The following is a 19,890-nucleotide window of genomic DNA, read 5'->3' as shown; positions in this document are numbered from 1 at the left end:
TGATAGTGTAATAAGCCAATGGTGATTTTACTAAGCAAATGAGAACGAAAAGATTTTATTCAGCCATATTGAAGTATGTGTGGACACAATTGTTGAGGAAAAATTAATGAAAGAATAACAAGATATTATTCCCTTTCATGTAAAAATTGACTAGGGGTATTTATGTCATTTTGCAAAAAATCGATCATCGACTTAGTTGTTGCCTACAAAATACTTTTCATCAAAGGGTAAATGCAGCTTTTGATCACTAAAAGTGTTGATCAAGTCTAACTCGATCACCAAATTTTCTAACGTTACAACTTAGGAACCAAAAGTTGTAAATTGTTCCAATTAATACACATGGACATATTTCTCACTCTTTAGCCAGTAAACTCTCAAGTTGGAACGCTTGAACATTTGGTGACTGAATTGAAAAATTGGCTATCAAAAGTTGCATTATCCCTTTTCTCCATTGTAATAATTCTTATTTGACCACCCAAAATTTTATTTTTTAGATTAGCTAATGGGTTTTAATTTTTGATTAATATTTATAATAAGATGTATTGGCGATAACCTAATTGATTACCTCTCCGGACTTAGAGTTTAAAGTTTCTTACCCGAAGAAGAAGTTCGATTCTAAGCTGACACAACTATTTCCAAATAGTTTGTGCTAAATCTTAGCTCAACTAATCTATCGGACGAGTTTTCAAGTGTCTAAATAAACTCAAATTTAGATATAGTACGCTATCAAAAAATACCCCTGTTGATTTGCTTTTAGTTACAAAAAAGTTTGATAAATTGGTGATACTATATCAAAAGACAACCATTTGAACTAGGTCCATTAGGAGTGACACCATTTGTTTAACTTTATAATTGTACATTTCTTTTTAGTTACAAAACTACAATTCTGATTATGTTTTGACATGTTGCCAGTCATTAGAGTTCGCAAATTCAAATAACATTGTGATTGTTGGATTAACATCCGACGAAAAGAATTGTCGCGGACAGGTAAATTATTAAATCGACAATATACTTTTGATCGTTGAAAGATAAAGTGCATAACAACTTAGTCACCAGAAAAAGCTGCAGTTTGGTCATTTAGAGCAACCATTCTGACACTTTAAGAGATCAAACTGTACCTTTTTTTTTTTTTCTTTCAGTGATGAATTAATATATGCACCCTATTTAGAGTGCTTTTGATAGAGCTTATAAGCTCTGTTTGGTGAAGCGGGCTGCATGGTGGGCCCGCTTCACCAAACATGGTATATAAGCTGGGCGTTACCGCCCTCAAAACGGGGCTGTAGCGGCCCAAAGGAAAAACCTCCCAATGGAAGCTTTTTCAAGGGCGGTGGCCCTTTATTTTTTTAAATGTGGGTCCCCAGCTGCAAAGTTTACTTTTTTATTTTGTTTTATTATTTAAAATGGTGGGACTCATGTGCTTTATATTTAAATATATTTAAATGTAATTCTTAATAAACTATACAATGTACTATTATTTTAAAATAAATATACTTATAAATTAATAATAATTTATATTTATCCATTAATAGTATTATAATTAAATTATTAATAATTTATATTTATCCACACGTAATTGATATTTATAATAATTATATTTGATATTTATAATAAATTTTATTTATTCATTTATAATAATAAATTTATATTATATTATATATTTAAATATTTTGTATTTAAATATATTCTTTCATTTATATTATACATATTAAATTACTATTTAAATATAAAATTAAAGTAATTATAATTTTTACCTAATAAAATACAAACAAAATATATTTTACATCACTTAACCGCTAAGAACAGTTAACAGCTTTACCAAACATCTCACAACTTATTTTAGAGAGCTTTAAGCTCAGCTTTTTTTTTTCACAGCTTAACAGCTAGTGTTGAAAATCAACACAACCGCTCTACCAAACACACACAAGGCAACTTATAAGTTGGTGAAAAATAAACTAACTTATAAATTGTATATGGTTGATATCTCCAAATGGATTTGCAATAATATATTGGGAGCTTATATTGGAATATTATGAGGAATGTACTCATTCATATATGTACTGGGAGCTTATTTTTTGGTCCCAAAAATTAATTAATGAATAATTTTTCATTTGTAATATTATATTGTGCTTTCTTCAATAGTGATGTTTAGGTATAAAGTTTCAAATGACTAGATTAATTAAAAGTTTTACAATTGTCAACTTCTCATATGTATTATTTCATTTGTGCCAAAATAAAAAATAAAAAATAAAAAAAATAAAACTGAAAATTTCCGTTGCCGGGAATTGAACCCGGGTCTCCTGGGTGAAAGCCAAATATCCTAACCGCTGGACGACAACGGATTTTAATGACTTAAGAAGGTTTCCAAGCATCTCACTACTAGATAGAAGTCAGTACTGGATAGAAGTCAAAAGTCCAGTAACCAAATGCAGCTGCCTTTCTAATCCATCTTCGGTGGAAAATGAAACAAATAACAATACGACCAAAATGATAACAGGGCAGACAATTATCATACTCACTGCATGGTCACTGGTAAACTTAGTTGTGTAAACTTGTCTAATGATGCCATTGATGACAGCATTGTCCCCGGTGGAGGGGAATCTCCTGTAGATGCAGTGTCTTTGTTGGACGAAGGAGGAGCCAACGGATTAATTAATTGGCTCTGGACCAAATTTGGATGTCCTAAAACTTAACAACAAACAACCTCCAGAAGACCATATTAATTGTTGAGGAGATGAGTGCTGCTACTGGGTTAGACACCCTGGTAGCCAACGGATTAATTGGCTCTGGTTTCTGCATGAAACTTTGGCACTGATGAGCCATACAATTGGTCCTGCTTTTTATCATCTATTTTCTCTGAAAACCTGTTGGAGGAGGGTTTGTTAGTATTTCCATGACCAATGATGTTCCTGTCATTGTAGATGCTCCAATCAATGATCTTGACAAGGTTGAGTTCAGCTTGGAAGTCGGCATCAGAATTAAAATGAGGCGCTTGAGAAGCCACCACAAGAGAGAGAATTCCCGAGAAGGAGTGTATCAATCCCCGAATACAAACGAAGAGTTTTTGTTCTTAACTCTAGATAGATCATCTCTTGGAAGATAATAGGGTGTAACGTGGTATGCAAGGAATGAGGGCAGAGGCATCAAATTCCTCAACTTTGCGAAGGCAGTGTCGGTGGGGCAAAATATGGTGAAGATAGTCGAGTTTTGGTTGGATATTAGGCTCGTTAGAGAGTTGTTCAGAGTGGAGGACATGGTCTTGTAACCATTGCCTGCAAGAGCACTCACGATTCCAGCGATATTAACTTCATCACTGGGGTCTTCTTCTTGGCTTGCTTTCATAGCCGGCTCCAAGGGGAGGCCAAACAGGCAGTCGCCTAGGGCCTCTCATGGGGGAGGGACCTCACTTTTCATTAAATTGTATATCTTTTTAGGTGTATATAGACAGTACAATGTACTTGTCAATTGATATAAGAAAAAAATGGATTAGGAGGCTCCGCAATTAGTTTCAAATTGTAGAGTCTACAATTGGAATCCAATGGCTTGAGAGATGTGCCACATCACACTATATTTTTGTTTTTTCATTTTTAAAATTTGTATGTCTTTTTCTTCACCATTGAATATAAATTGTAGACTCTAAGGAATTGCGGAGCCCCCAAATCAGAAAAAAAAAATCCTAATATATTGTTATTTAAGAAAACAAGCCCATTAACCCAAACACAAAATGACACGCCATCACATATATAAAAATTAAAAAGTGCAATTCATTGACCTATAACTTTGATTGTGGTAACAAATCAAATCCGAACTGTACAAGTGAGGCCCCTCCCCCATGAATTATTTGGTTTAGCGTTATTTGGTTTCATTTGATGTAATAAATTTATAAGTTTGAGTCGCTTAATTTATTGGATATTGGTGATAATTTATTTGTATTCAAGAACTAATTATATTGCATTTTGAATTTATTAGATATGCTGGATTTCATATTTATTAAAAAAAAAATTATTTTAGATAATGAGGGCCTCAGTTTCTTAACTTGTCTAGGGCCTCCAAAATGCTACAGACGGCCTTGCTTGCTTTTGTAGTCATGAATGCTAGTGTGGTAAGCAAGAAGAAGAAGAAGAAGACAGTTTGTCTTGTTAGCAGCCATGAAATAAGAAATCTATTCGATGATCTGATGATTGATGATGAGGATGAAACAAGGGAAGAAGATGGTATGAGGGTGAGAATTAAGGCTTTGTGATTGATTGATTGGTATTTATAGATCGAGGCAAAACCTTATAATCCCACTAGTAGTCGGTAATCCAAATCGTTACTGGCTTAGGAATTTAATGAGGCACATTAACTAATCCTAGTTGGTTTAGGATCGTAATTAAATTGATGTTCTTTTTAATCCCTATTGTTTTGTCAGAATTTGTATGAGTTCGTTATCGGAATTTCGAGGGTTTACAACCTCTGTGTGGCCTGATCCATTAGGTCGCCTCAGGCGGCCCATTTACCATTGCAGCCCATACATGCCTCCCACATGCTTTGCAAAGTTTTTTTTTGACTTTTCCATCCAAGCAAGTTGATATATCGGAAAATGTCATTTTAATACTCACTTAATAAATGTTGGACACATAAGTCAAACAAAAATTCTCTTTTCCATGTAAGTACCTTGTTTTCGACATAAATACATATTTTAAAAAGTAATAATTACACAATCTCATATTTTCCCTTCTTCTCCAATATACATGAATTTTAGAAAAAAACCTATATCTAAAACACATACTCTCTATCTCCACCATTGTCATGTTTGCCTCCATCTCCACCACTGCCATTGTCCACCTCCATCTCCACCACCGCCGCTACCACCACCACCATCGTCACTCCTCCACCACCATCGCACCTCCACAATAATCTTTTTCATTTTTTTATTATCCTTCTTATTTTTATTAGTTTTTATCTTTATCTTGTTAGATCTGAGATATAATATGATATCTGAGATTGTAATATGAGATCGTAATATGAGATCTGAGATCGTAATCTGAGTTCAGATATGAGATCATACAAATATGAGATCGCATGTTACTGTTTCAATATTATTATAGATTTGAGATTGCATGCTACTGTTTGAAACAGTAACATTACGCGAGCAAAACCTACCAGCTTCGGGTCTCCCTTTTCAGTGGCCATTTTTGACAAAATCTGGCTAGGCATTGTGCGTCTCAGTGAGGGGAGTCTAACGACGGTGGTGATGTAGCGAATCGTCTCTGAAATTGTCTGAATTTGAGACTTTTTTCTTTCATGTTACTATTTCTAATGCTGGTCACTTGTTATTTTTTGGTCTAACGATTGCCATTTAATTAACTCATCCAACCGCTGAGAAATTGACTGGACTGAAACTGGACATAAAGTGGAATTCTATCCCCCGTAATGTATAACCAAACAATAGTGCTAGGTAGTCCAAGAGAGCCCAAGTATTTTAAATGAAATTTTAAAACTTATTAACTCTCAAAATATATGTTAGATTTTTAAATTACATATTCAGAATCAGCGCATAAAATTCTTTCTAAAAAGATTCATTGTCGATGAGTTTTATTATGTAAAACTTAATTTCATTGTTTTTTTCAATGGAATTTTCAAAAACAATGAATTCAGAACTAAAATAATGAATTATATATTGTGCTTTAAAAACCAATAGAATCTATATTAAAACAATAAATTTTGGGCAATAAATTATGGGATAAAATAGTGGAAATAAAACTATTTCATTAATGGAATAAACCTGGTGGGCTTTCATGGGCTACCAAACTAATGGGTTACATGTCATTTTCAATAACCAGTAGTGCTAGGTAGCTCATATAGTGATAATCCAGAGAGCCCAAGTCTCTTAAATGGAATTTTACAACGTTTTAACTCTTAAAATACATGTTAGATTTTTTAAAAAAATTACATATTCAGAATCAGCACATCAAACTCATTCTAACAAGATCCATTATCGATGAATTTTATCGAGTAGATCTTAATTCCATTATTTTTTTTTCAATGGAATTTCTTAATTCCATTGTTTTTTCAATGAAATTTCAAAAACAAATGAATTCAGAACTAAAACAATAAATTTTAGATTATGCTGATAGAAGTGATAAACGAATATCTTGTTATATGCAAAAGTGTATACAAGAGTATATATATACAAAGGTAAAAGAGAGCAAAAGACTATACTACCCTATAGTCTAAAATATAGAAAAATATCTCTAACACCCCCCCTCAAACTCAAGGTGGATCAAACACCGAGAGTTTGCCAATGAGAAGCTGATGACGAGAAACAGTGTGAGACTTTGTGAAAAAATCTGCAAGTTGTGCAGCAGAATAAGTGAAAGGGAGGGATAAAACATCTAATAGAAACTGCTCGCGAACAAAGTGACAATCAATCTCAATGTGTTTTGTCCTCTCGTGAAAAACAGGATTGCTGGCAATATGAATAGCACTCCTGTTGTCACAATGCATCGGTGTCGGTCCAGAGATATGAACACCCAAGTGACCAAGGAGACGTCGAAGATGAATAATCTCCTTAGCGGTAGTAGCCATAGCACGATACTCCGCCTCAGTGCTCGAAAGAGAGACCACATTCTGTTTCTTGCTGCGCCAAGAGATGAGAGAAGTACCAAGAAACACACAGTAGCCTGTAATGGAGCGGCGAGAAGTCGGATCACCTGCCCAATCAGCATCTGAGTAAGCCTGAAGAGTGAGATGTGAAGATGAGGATAAGAACAGAGATCGAGTCATAGTCCCACTGAGATACCGGAGAATCCGGAGGAGAGCACCATAGTGAACTGAGCTGGGAGCAGACATAAACTGACTCACAATACTCACAGCATGAGCAATATCCGGACGAGTGATGCAGAGGTACACAAGCTGACCAACAATCTGCCTGTAGCGAGTCGGATCAGGAAGAGGCTGACCATCAGTCGGACGGAGCTTAACATTAAGCTCAAGAGGAGTGTCAACACTGTGAATATCTGAGAGAGCTGCCCGACTGAGGATATCGGAGAGATACTTCTGTTGAGACAAAAGAATGCCATGATCAGAGCGAGTAATCTCAATACCAAGAAAGTACCTGAGAGATCCAAGATCTTTCATCCAAAACTGAGACTGAAGGTGTCGCTGAAGATACCGAATGGCTGCGGTATCATCACCTGTAATGATCATATCATCTACATACAATAGCAGAATCGCCCGCCCCTGAGGGGATGACCGAACAAACAGAGAGTGGTCCTGAGAACTCTCAACAAAACCAGCCTGAGTCACCACCTGACGAAAACGCTCAAACCAAGCCCGAGGGGCTTGTTTGAGACCATATATAGCCCTGCGAAGGCGACAAACATGCTGAGGTGGAGTATGAAGGCCGGGAGGGGGCTGCATGTAGACAATCTCGGAAAGAGCACCATTAAGAAAGGCATTCTTCACATCCATCTGAAGAAGAGACCACTGTCGAATTGCAGCAACTGCCAATAAAGTGCGAACTGTAGTCATCTGAGCTACTGGTGCAAAGGTCTCATCATAATCAATACCATGCACCTGAGAAAAACCCCTAGCAACGAGGCGAGCCTTATATCGCTCAATGGACCCATCAGGGCGACGTTTGACCCGATAAATCCATTTGCAACCGATAGGCCTAACACCTGCAGGAAGAGGAACCACATCCCAAGTCCGAGTCTCCCTGAAAGCCTCAAACTCCTCTATCATAGCCTGCTGCCACTGAACTGACTGGGATGCCTCACTGAAGGAACAAGGCTCAGACTCGGAATGAATAGCAGTGAGAAAAGCAGTAAATTGTGGAGCATAAGTGGAAACAGAACTATAACCATACCTCTCTACCGGTCGTCGCTCGCGTTGTGGATAGCGAGGTGTAGGAGGATCCGCACTGGCAGGGGATGTGCAGGTGGTCGAGGAGGAGGAGATATCGGGAGTAGCGGAAGGGACATAGTCAAGGTCACGGGTATAGTGAAGAGGAGAGGGAGTAAGACCATATGGAGGAGAAGGATGAACAATGTCAGTAGAGGAGGATGAAGGAGACGGAGGATCAGGTGCAGTAGAGGACAAGGGAGAAGGAGGATCAGGCTCATGAGAAGCAGAATCCAATGGAGATGAAGGAATGGGCTCATCGAGGATGGAGGTAGAAGAAACAAGAGGAGAGGGAGTAGAAATGGCTGGAGTGGATGAGGGCGGAAGCGAAAGGAATGTAAGATCCTGAGATGTCGAGGAGAAATAAGGAACATCCTCAAGAAATGAGACATGACGAGAGATACGGACGCGCCGAGTCAAGGGATCGTAGCAACGATAACCCTTGTGTTCGGTACTGAAACCAAGGAGAACACATTTAGCAGAAACAGGTGATAATTTGGAACGCTCAGGAGGAGAGAGAAGGACAAAACAAGTGCAGCCAAATGTGCGAAGACGAGAATAGTCGGGCAAAGAGCTGAATAGCCGCTCATGAGGAGAGATGCGACCAGGGAGAACTGAAGAAGGAGTGATGTTGATGAGATTTACGGAGGTAAGAACAGCCTCAGCCCAATAAGAACGAGGTACAAAAGCAGAAAGGAGAAGCGCCCGAGTGGTCTCAAGAATGTGTCGATGCTTCCTTTCAGCAACACCATTCTGCTCATGTGTGTGAGGACATGAGTGCTGAAAAATGGTGCCATGAGAGGAGAGCAACGCGCGCATACTAGAAGACAAGTACTCGAGAGCACAATCAGAACGGAGAGTCTTGATGCGACGACCGAACTGAGTGAAAATCATAGTGGTAAAGCGTTCATACACAGAGAGAATCTCAGAGCGATGCTGTAGGAGATAGACCCAAGTATAGCGAGTAAAGTCATCAATAAAAGAAACATAATAACGATAACCACAAATAGAAGGAAGAGGTGCAGGACCCCAAATATCAGAATGTAATAGATCAAAAACACTAGAAGATTGGGATATACTGGGGGAAAAGGGAAGTGCCGTAGCTTTAGCAAGCTTACAGCCAATACAAGGACTCAAAGTAGAAAAAGAAGTACGACCAAGAGCTCCAGACTGAGAGAGACTCTTCAATCGCGACTCAGAAATATGACCTAGTCGTCTATGCCAGATATCAGGAGTTAGAGAGGCAAGACCGCAAAAACTGGGAAGTGAGGAAGGAGGAAGGTGGAGTGACTGGAGATGATAGAGGCCACCTACTCTACGACCACTGCCAATCACCCGGCTGGTAGACGGATCCTGCACACGACAAAATGATGGTGTAAATAAAACATCATAGCCAAAATCACATATACCACCAACTGAAATAAGGTTCATGCTCAATTGAGGAGCATGAAGAACAGAGGGTAGAGAGAGATGGCCTGAGGGCTCGGAGGTAGTAGTAATGGAGCCAGCCTGAGAGACTCTCAAAGGAGAACCATCAGCAGTGTAAATAGAGGGAATAGGAGGTGCTGGACTACAATCAGTCAACAGTGAGGCATCGGAGGTCATATGATGAGAGGCTCCAGAGTCAAAAATCCAAGTACGAGACATACCAGTGGCTGAGAAAGCAGAGGGTGCAGAAGTGCTACCAATGCTGGGGGGAGCAGACATTTGCTCAAGACGCTGCTGGTACTGCTGAAACTGCTGGAACTGCTGGAATTGCTGAAGATCAATATGAGGCATAACAGGAGCAGGAGAAGGAAGCACAGGAGTAGTAGCTGCAACTGCAGCAGTGGCAGTGGAAGTGGAGGCACGACGGCCGCGACCACGGGGTCCAACACGACGCTCGGGGTGGAGCTTCCAACAATCATCCACAGTATGGCCTGGCCGCATGCAATGAGTGCATGTAGGACGACCAGATGTAGGTGGAGGAGCTGTGGAAATACCAAATGGTGCTGCAGCAAGAACACCAGAGAAACTGGAGGGTGCCGGAGGGGGCCTAACGCCACCCAATAGGCGAAGACGAGTCTCCTCAGCAACTAACTCAGCAACTGCAGTCTCAAGGCTAGGAGAGGGGTCGCGATGTATAAGTTGACCAACCAGAGGACCAAACTCGGGGCGGAGAGCCATCATAAACTCATACATATGACGCATATCCCAAAAAGCCACATCAAGAGCAATTTGACTGCCAATAGGGAGAAAGGCCTCCAACTCACGCCAAAAACCACGCATGTGCTGATAGAACTGCTGGATGGACCGATCATCCTGACGAGCAGCAGCAGCCTGAGTGAGAAGTGAATATTGACGAGCCCCACTGCGCTCAACAAAACGAGCGGTAAGAGACCTCCAAACAATATGGGCAGAGCGAGTAACTAGATCAGGGCGAAGAGCTGGGTCGAGAGACTCAATCAGATAACTGGAGACCCGGTTAGTGCGAAGAGTCCAAGCAGCTAAAACAACAGCAGAACCATCAATAGGTGGACCATCCGTGAGATAAGATAAGAGCCCGCGGCCAAACAAGGCATTACGGACTGTGGCACTCCAAGTAGGCCAATCACTGGCTGAGGTGAGCCGAAAATCTGTCGAAGTAGGGAGAAAGTCGCGCGGAAGCTCAGTGGAGGACAAACTAACAGCTGTCGATGACGAAGAAAGTGCTGTAGTAATCGCCGAAGTCAACACGGATGGAGTGGAGGAAGAACCGGTCCCCGGCAAAGGGGGGAAATCAGCACCAAGAGTAGTCATAATCCCAAATAGCAGAGTGTGAACACAAACAGATGAAGCAACAATATGGTGCGCAAGTCAACCCAATAAAGCGAAAGAAGAAAAAAAATAATAAAAAATTCAGATCTTGGTTTGAGGTGCACACGTGCTACACACTGGTGGATGCAAGAGACAACTTGATTCTTCAAATCGTCCAGATGCACCTCCAAGAGAAGTCGACAAATCTCCTGGTTCTACTAGGCAGATGTGGTGCTGGGTAGAGGCTGGCAGAGAGAAACGCACGCGACCAGAGGTGGTGCTGGACAACAGAGGTCAAGGCTAGAGGTGGTGCTGGACAGCAGAGGTCAAGGCTGGAGGCGCGCGGCTGCCTGCTGGAAGCACGCGAAGGTAGCCAAGAAAGAAAGCAACGCAACTGCACGAAATCACAGAGAAGAACAGCTACAGCGGCAATGGCGGCGGCGACGGCGCAAGAGAGAGACCGCTGGAGGTGGAGGGCGCCGGAGGTAAAAAAAAATAAATTTAACCTAGCTGCGCGATACCATGATAGAAGTGATAAACGAATATCTTGTTATATGCAAAAGTGTATACAAGAGTATATATATACAAAGGTAAAAGAGAGCAAAAGACTATACTACCCTATAGTCTAAAATATAGAAAAATATCTCTAACATATGCTTTTAAAAAATAATAGATTTTGATCCAAATTCAACAATAAATTGTCTGCACTAAAAATAATATTAATCACTCTTCCCTAGAGTGGGTTTGTGTTATCGACAAATTTCTCGATTATCAACATAGACCATGTCACAAATCAATAGTTATCCATAATTAATCACTCTTCCCTTGAGTGCTGAGTATCATGCCATTTTCAAGATGTTTATTATCATTGATATAATCTTTTTAATATGTTATTTAGTGAGAAAATGTTCAGTCTTGTTTATACAAGTTATTATATGCTTTGATAACCACGAGTAGCTCAAATGACACTCATGTATATGATATCTCATAGAGGTCTCGAGTTCAAGTCTCTCCATCCCCGTCCCCTCGCCTCCCCATCCTCTTCCTCTGTATCAAAAAAAAAGTTCTTATCTGCATTAGATATTTTATTTTTGATTTGCTGGCATTTGATTCACCAATGCATGATTCATTGTAATATGCCTTCCTACCACGACCAACTTGATTGAATTATTTACCCACAAAGTCAAGTCTAAAAAAAAAGGCATCTTAGACTATTCCAGTCCTCTAATGGAAGAAAAAAGTCCAGGGAAGTATACATCACGGTCAGAGACCATCCACCCAACAAGCCAGAAGTCTCTCAAATGTTCATTTTCTTCATAAGGAAGATATAAGGGGGCAAAAGAAGGCAGAAGGCATAAGTTCAAGAATGGAGGGTCTGATCCCAACCATTTTCAGGGCAGTTGGGAAGAACAGGACTCGAAAGCAATATGAGTGTCTCTCATCTGGTGCATCTCATATGCCCACAGGCACTTCAACTGATCAGAATATCAGAAGCGCTGGATTCAATGCAGAGAGAATTAATGGTCATCATCGACGATACAACTCTGTTGGAGATTTCTTAGTTGCGAATTCTTCATCCAGGATTGAAGGCAAAGAGATGGCTGCTCAGAAACAAGTTGTGAGAAGCAGAAGCCATAGAATTTTATCTTGTGTAACTGGTAACTAGACGTTAAAATCAAATACAGCTGCTTCTATTCATTGCCTCTGCTTGCTTTCCATGTATTTTCCTCCTTTTTTTTCTTCATTAGTTGTAATATTCAAGCTTGCAATAACATTCAGACTCCATTAAAGTGTAGGGTGTTTCTTTATATGGCAAGGCTTTTGTGTTTTGAGAACATCCCAGATTGTAAAAGTAGCCATAAAGTTTACATGATGTGTCTCATTATAGTTATGATGCTATTGACTCAATAATCTCAAAGAATCCAGGAGTTATACAACAGGGAGAAAATATAAGCAGAGAATCCAACTATGTGAATTCAAAATTGATCTATCAATGCTCTTCAACATCAAAGAACAGTAAGTTTAGTAGGAATGCATGTTAAGCCTTTTATCTTCTATCCAACGGAAAACCAAAAGAAAATTCCCAAGACACGGTCTCCTCTAGCTAGAATGGGAGCAAGAGCAACAATGGCCCACCAAGCAATCAATGCTACAATGGAAGTTTACGACTAACACTAGGAGGTGACACATGCAAGCAGCTGTACGTCAATCATCTTCTCCAACCAAGCGAGTCTCATCTCAAGAATTGACACTTCAAAATGCATAATATGAATGTCAACCTGAGCAACCTCAGCAAAAGCATGAAGCAAGATGTAGTAATCTACCTGGGCTGGGCATCATATGTTAAGGCACCTTCATCCTTTTCCTAACATAGTGAAGGTGATCAAGTAGCTTAACGTTACTCCTTGGCGAAATATAACAGAATACCAAAACCAACGTTACTCCTTGGCGAAATATAATAGAATACCAAAACCATGTAAAACTCAACCCATCTTTCAAACTCTGTCCTTGACAGAAAAATCTTATGTCCTCAATCCTCCAATATAAGAAAGAGGTCCATCTGCAACATCTACCAATCACAGACATGATACAAATATACGGAGAGAAATAATTGCACCAAAGAGATATTAGTATTTAAAAGAATTGCCAAGCGTGGCAGACATTAGCGTAAACAAAGTGCAGTCGCATCAAATTAGGCTTAAAATGCAATTTTTTTTTGAATAATACTGTTTTATCTTCCTCTCGTATGTTTCTTCCAACGGCCAGTAATTTACTAAGCTGTTCTGAATCAGGGACGAGAGATGATTGGTTATAAAGTCTCTGTCTCATTGTTGCAAATCCACAAAGGATCAAAAAAAGCCTTTCCACATTTGCAGCTTACGAAGAAATGTAGATTAAAGTAATGGCCACAAAAAAAATTTATGAAGCAGTAGAAACCTAAAAGCATCAGACCAATACAAATTGGAGGCTTCAACAGCATTAGGTTTCACAAACTTTGATGCACCATAACCAGCTACTAAGAAATGATAACAAATACAACAACATTCATTATTCATGCAGTTTAAATACCTTCATATTCTAAATTTCTAATAAAACAGAAAACTGTTTCATTAACTTCTGCACTTGGTGATTGTCAAATGAGAGGACGTATCCAAGAAATACATTGTTCTCACAGAGTTGGAGAAATATTTGAGTCCTTTGAAAAATCTGCCAACAAAGGGTAGATTTTGTCAGCAAAAATGGAAAGACAATATTATAAAATACAATCATTCAGGATTCAAAATGTCACTGTTAACCTCAACTAAAAGCAACATCCAAAAAAACTGCTTCAAGTTTGCATAGGAGCTCTGAAGCTTCCAGTCTGACTCCTTTGCAGGAAAGGGGTTTCTCATAGATTTTGTATGCAACCCATATTTAACCTTTTCAGTGTTGTCCTTTTTTTTGAGACCAGACAAAATCCTTTCCCATCCCCCAAATCTATGTATATTATAAAGATTTCGTATTGCAACAATAAGTATCGATAATACACATACAAGAGTTCTTGCCTCGACTCATTTTTTGATAACAATAACTCGATGATTTGACCACTCATATATGTGGCATGCATGAGGAAGAATCTTCTCCAAAGGAAGAGAGAATTGCTGGATATATCGCGAAGCTATTCCGAGGAAGTTAACTGAAGGTAAGTGCAAGCCTATGGCTTGAGCAATGGATACAGCAAAAGATTCCAACTTTATGCAGAGATGGAATGAGGAGGCCTGAACATAACACTCGAACTTATCAGATAGGTCCATGAAGACTGAGCAAATTCTTTTTGTTTTTCAATGTCCATATAAGCAGCCAAAAAAGGAAGGTTCCCTTCAATTGACCATCTTTCTATATATGTAGGCAATATTGCTTCCCTAGCAATATGACAAGCCAGAAAATAAATAGCTAAAGAACATGACAATAGCATCCTCTTCCTCAGATTCCTAAACCACACTATTACTGCTTGTTGTCCATATATATATTATGAGCTTATGCTCTGTCCTTGGAATTTGAAGGAGGCTTTTCAGGTTCACCTAGTCAACTAGTCAAGGATAAAAAAATGACATGACTTTGAGTTGATACATTTCAATGAATCCATACAACCTCATAAAAGGATATATATAACCTGATATGGAGTCATATATTAATTATCAGCTCAAGTATTAGAATGACTGAGAATCTTGGAAGCATTCATGACAAGAGAATCAAGAAGAAACCTTAGTAAAGAATTTTTTGAAGTGACAGATTTTCACTTCTTAGTCACCTATAATAACAACAAATACAGAGAAAATACATTCAATGCAAAAATGGCACCTGATTTTGAGACTCAAGAGTCTTGAATGATCGTATCAGCCCACCCATAATTGAAAACCTCTGTATTAGCTATGAACAGCAATCAAATAGTGTCAGCAACCCTACAAATCAATGGACTCACTTTGAACTTGACCACCAAAGCCTCACATTGTAACTGAATCATCTTCTCCAAGCCCATCTCATACCTTGCCCTCAACACATTATAGTAAATCCTCATATCCCAACTCCGGCGACCCAAAATCCTCAGGGCCTGTGGCGCCTAACCCATCAACATCACCTTCATGGGTTAGTTAGGCCAAAAGGATTGAGATTGCAATCGCTGTGATTGTGAAGCAGCCTAGGATGGATAAAGACGGCGGCTTTGACAGAGACCGATAAAGGGTATTGTTGATTAAGCCTCCTTCATGGTTTCATTAATACCCAAATCACGAATGTCGTCCTTCTGAGACTAGTAGAACACTAGAACCCATCTGATCCATCACAAATGCTAACATTTTAACACGCTCGACAAGCTTTCCTCAAGATATCTTCTTCCATTGATGAAAGTGAAAAACTAAGCTGACAGAAAAAACTAAACTCAAGAAAATGATTTGGATGTCTAAGCCAATGAAGCAAAGAATTCTGAATCTAATTTATTGTGAGAAAGTTAAAAAAAAATTATATTAATTCATCATATTTTTTTCGACATTGTATGATTAGACGAATACTAAAATTATAATAAAATTATCAAAATATAATAGAAATAAAATTACAAATACTAATTGAGTATAATTCCAATTAACTAAAAAAACACTTAATAACACAACAATTATAATTCTTAATAATTAAGTAAATAATACAAATCTTGTTGACTTTCCTACATTAGACTCCTATAATTGACAAATAACTCGCTCTCGAGTTAAGATTTGACTAAAAAATTTTTATCTTCACCATGATAATGATAGAGAAGTGATCATTTGAAGTTTTTGAACTTACATATTGATATTATAGTCTTCCACTATAAAGAAAGAGATAACTTGAATAAAGTAGAGATACTTTTGACATGCTCGCAAGATAGCGCTTAAAAGACTACGAAGTCTCAATTTTTTCTTCCTCGACATTAAGTCATTGATAATTTATAATATTGAATAATTCATGTTGAAATTAGAAATAGAATCATCATTCCCAAAAAATTAATATATAACAGTTTATTTGTAAAACCATGTAATCGTGGAATGTGTCCTACTAATACTAAATTTATAATAAGATATGAAAATAATTAAACTAATTGTCCTCTAAGTACTAAAGGAAATTTTTAATTCTTGTCCTACTGCAGCATCATCATCGATCGCTGGTGCTTGAGAAAGAACAAAAGGAATCAATAATCAATAATCAAGAAAGATAAACACGACTTGCTGATAATTTTTAAGAGATACATGGCCATCGATAACGGATGGCCATCTAATTTAAAGCCAAAAGAAAATTTTATTTTAATTTTTAAAAATAATAAATACGCAGTATTCATCCTAACGAATCCAATGGTATATTTTTTGTTCAAAACAAAAATCAAATCCAACATGACCAAACAACACCCAAGTTAACTCGACCAAACAGCACCTTGTCGGATTCTAGATCAGCGATCAACGATGCTACAAAGACATGAGATTTTCTCCAAATGCTGCTATAGCGCCCAGACGGATCTAATACTTCTACAATATTGGGCCCAATTAGACATGACCTAAGAAACCAGTCCATTCTACTAGACTAGGCCCAAGCCCATATAAATACCATAGGGTTCATAACAGACCCCGTCTCCCTCAGTCCCTTTGGCTAGGGATTACCATGGATCGGTTTTATTGATCAACCGACCCATTATCGACTGATTGATAATCAACCAATAACCGACCCACACAGTCGGGTCGATAATTTTATCCGATCCATATAGAGATGGATCAGATGGTGGTTTTCAATACACTCAAAATTCGGTTGGCCGATAATTATCGGCCAACCGACTTTTATAATTAAGTATTAAATAAAATAATAAGTATTAACAATTATATTATTATGGACCCAAAAGCTATACTAAGTCCAAGGATTTCATTTACCCACCCAAAACCAAAGGAGATTCAAACCCAAATGGCCAAATTAAGCTAACTCCCAAAGCCCAAACCCAATCCCCAGCCCAAATCAACCCATGGTAAACCACTAACGGATTTGGGGGCACTCAAATTCGTCCAAATTTGAGACTCTCAAATTGGCCTCATCTCCACCGTCCATCTAATCCAAAAATAGCAGCAAATAAGACACGTAGCCCACTATTCCCAAAATTCATGAAAAATAAGAGGGACTTTTCCCACGCAAAACATTTGTCCAAATTTGAGACCCAAAACAATAGATAGGTTTTCTCTCGTCCCGTTCCACAAAGTTTCCATGAAATCTTTTGCTAAAGGATACTCTATTGGCTTCAGATCACTCTGTGCCCTCTCCCTCCTATATCTGAGTATGTTTCTCCTTTATCTTTTTTTTTGGTAATTAGATGGAATAACATTCACAAAATACAATGGATTTACTCTGGTTCTTTCTAATGTGTTATTGCTTCAAATGTGCCGAAATTAGTATTTGTGCATCTTGGTAGAAAGGATGAATGTATAAAAACAACATCCACTAAAGAACCCTGCTCCCTCGAGAATGATGAGGATATATGCCCCAACTTGGGAAATCCAAGACAACATGTTTGAGGTACAGACTTTGTTGAGAGCACTCAATGAGACCTACATCAGAGGACTTAGATAACACACAACATGGAATATGTATGATGCATGGATGATGCAAGGGAATGGAAGATGCCAATATGCAAATGATATGTGGGGAGGAGGGTGGGCGAAGGAAAGGAAACGAAAGCCCAAAAAAAATTATTCTCGCAACTGTTATTGCATAAGAGAATTTCAAAAAATCCTTTATGGGCTAGTTATTTTGAAGAAAAATTTGCTGTGTTATTGTTATTATGAATGTGATCTCTGTTTGGTCTTTTTCAGAGTTCATTGTTTTTTTTTGGCATTGTTTTTATAGGTATTGAATATGAATGTAATCTCTGACAAAGGCAATTTGACTCCTGAAATTGGTTTGGAATTTAACACACTCGATGAGGTTTGGAATTACTGGATTGATTATGGCAAACATATGGGATTCTCTGTTAGAAAAGCGTTTGTGAATAAAAGTAAAAAAGATGGACGGGTTACTACGAGGGGTTTTGTGTGCTCGAAAGAGGGTGTGCGGAGAGTAGACCAACGTCAACTCAATCCTGATAGTCATAGAGATGAGACAAGGACCAATTGTACTGTGAAATTGTCTCTTTCATTGGTGCAGGATAGTGGAAAGTATAGGGTTTATGAATTTGTGGCTGAGCATAACCATCTCCTACATCTAGCAAACACCACATATATGATGAGGTCACAAAGAAACATCTCTGAGGTGCAAGGTTTTGAGATAGATTTGGCATGTAGTGCCGGCATTAAGCTTAAGAAGGCACATGAGTTGATGAGTAGACAAGCTGGTGGGAGAAGCAACCTTGGCTTCACCAAAGATGATCAAAAATACTACCTCAGAACAAAAAGGGAAAAGGATATGGAGTATGGTGAAGCTGGCTCTATTCTCAGGTATTTTCAGGAAGAGACTATTAAAAACCCTTCTTTTAACTATGCTGTTCAGTTAGATAATGAGGAACAAATTACGAATATATTTTGGGCAGATTCTAGAATGCTTATTAATTACATTTACTTCAGTGATGTGATTATTTTTTATACAACCTATGGTACTAACAAAGCCTTGAGACCTCTAGCTGTTTTTACTGGTTTTAATCACCATAGAGGTATTATAGTTTTTGGGGCTGCACTTCTATATGATGAAACAATAGCATCATTTAAGTGGCTTTTTAAGACATTTTTAGCTGCACACAAGGAAAAAATGCCTCAAACAATTTTTACAGATCAAGATGCTGCGATGGCTAAGGCAATAAATGAAGCGATGCCAAACACATTTCATGGTTTATGCAGTTGGCACATAATGCAAAATGCCATTAAACATTTGGCATTTTTGCAAAAGGGTGATTCTACTATTCTGGAAGATTTTGCGAAGTGCATGTTCCACTATGGAAATTCTTTTGAATTTGAAGAGGCTTGGGATGCCATGAATGATAAATACAACACTCCTGAAAATAGTTGGTTGCAGGGAATTTATTGCTTGAAGAAGAAGTGGGCTAAATGCTAAATGCTACTTGAAGTACATATTTACTTTGGGGTCAAGGAGTACTCAAGCAAGTGAAAGTATGAATACTGATGTGAAGGATAATTTGCAATCTGATGTTAGTATCGCCAAGTTTTTTGGTCACTTTGAGAGGGTAGTGCAAGACAAAAGACATAATGAGTTGAAAGCTGATTTTGATTCAAGGGAAAAGTCACCTACATTGGCCTACAAAAACTCACCTATGTTGCAACAAGCTTCAAAAGTGTACACACCTAACATGTTTAAGAGATTCCAAAAACAGCTTGATCGTGCATCTGCAGCAACCATAGTATATTCGGATAATAGCAGGATGATGCGTCTTGTTCTCAAACTCCAACCAATAACATGGAAATGCAAGGACAACTAGCAATGCCAATTTCAACATTTGAATCTCCTTTGGTGCATAGGCCTGGAACCAGTTTCTTGGAATTGTTATCAGTGAGTTTATATACATAAATAAAAAAATTTATCAGTGAGTTTATATTATGTGTGTGAGCTTCGTGGACCAAATTACTTTGTGGTTTCAACTTTTACAGGGATAAATCTTTAATGGTGCTATTCAATCCTCCCAATCACCATATGACTTCATGGTTTTGCAGTAGCTGAAGTGGAGATTAATATGAGCTAAAG

The 19,890-nt window shown here is 38.3% G+C and overlaps 1 protein-coding gene and 1 non-coding gene across 2 annotated transcripts; one reads left to right on the top strand and one right to left on the bottom strand.

Annotated features, from left to right (window-relative positions):
• Positions 1–2,267: 2,267 nt before the first annotated feature.
• On the bottom strand, positions 2,268–2,339 carry TRNAE-UUC. Its single transcript has one exon. It is a non-coding gene; the product is annotated as a tRNA-Glu (tRNA).
• A 15,328-nt stretch (positions 2,340–17,667) lies between these two features.
• On the top strand, positions 17,668–19,245 carry LOC119996986 (protein FAR1-RELATED SEQUENCE 5-like). The gene is made up of 2 exons (XM_038843762.1): positions 17,668–17,718; positions 18,049–19,245. Exons 1-2 carry the CDS (start codon positions 17,668–17,670, stop codon positions 19,243–19,245), a joined length of 1,248 nt encoding a protein of 415 aa, XP_038699690.1.
• The last annotated feature ends 645 nt before the right edge of the window (positions 19,246–19,890 follow it).

Source organism: Tripterygium wilfordii, chromosome 4 (genome assembly GCF_013401445.1).
Source record: "Tripterygium wilfordii isolate XIE 37 chromosome 4, ASM1340144v1, whole genome shotgun sequence".
In the NCBI taxonomy this organism is placed as follows: domain Eukaryota; kingdom Viridiplantae; phylum Streptophyta; class Magnoliopsida; order Celastrales; family Celastraceae; genus Tripterygium; species Tripterygium wilfordii.
This window is presented reverse-complemented; position numbering and strand designations above follow the sequence as displayed.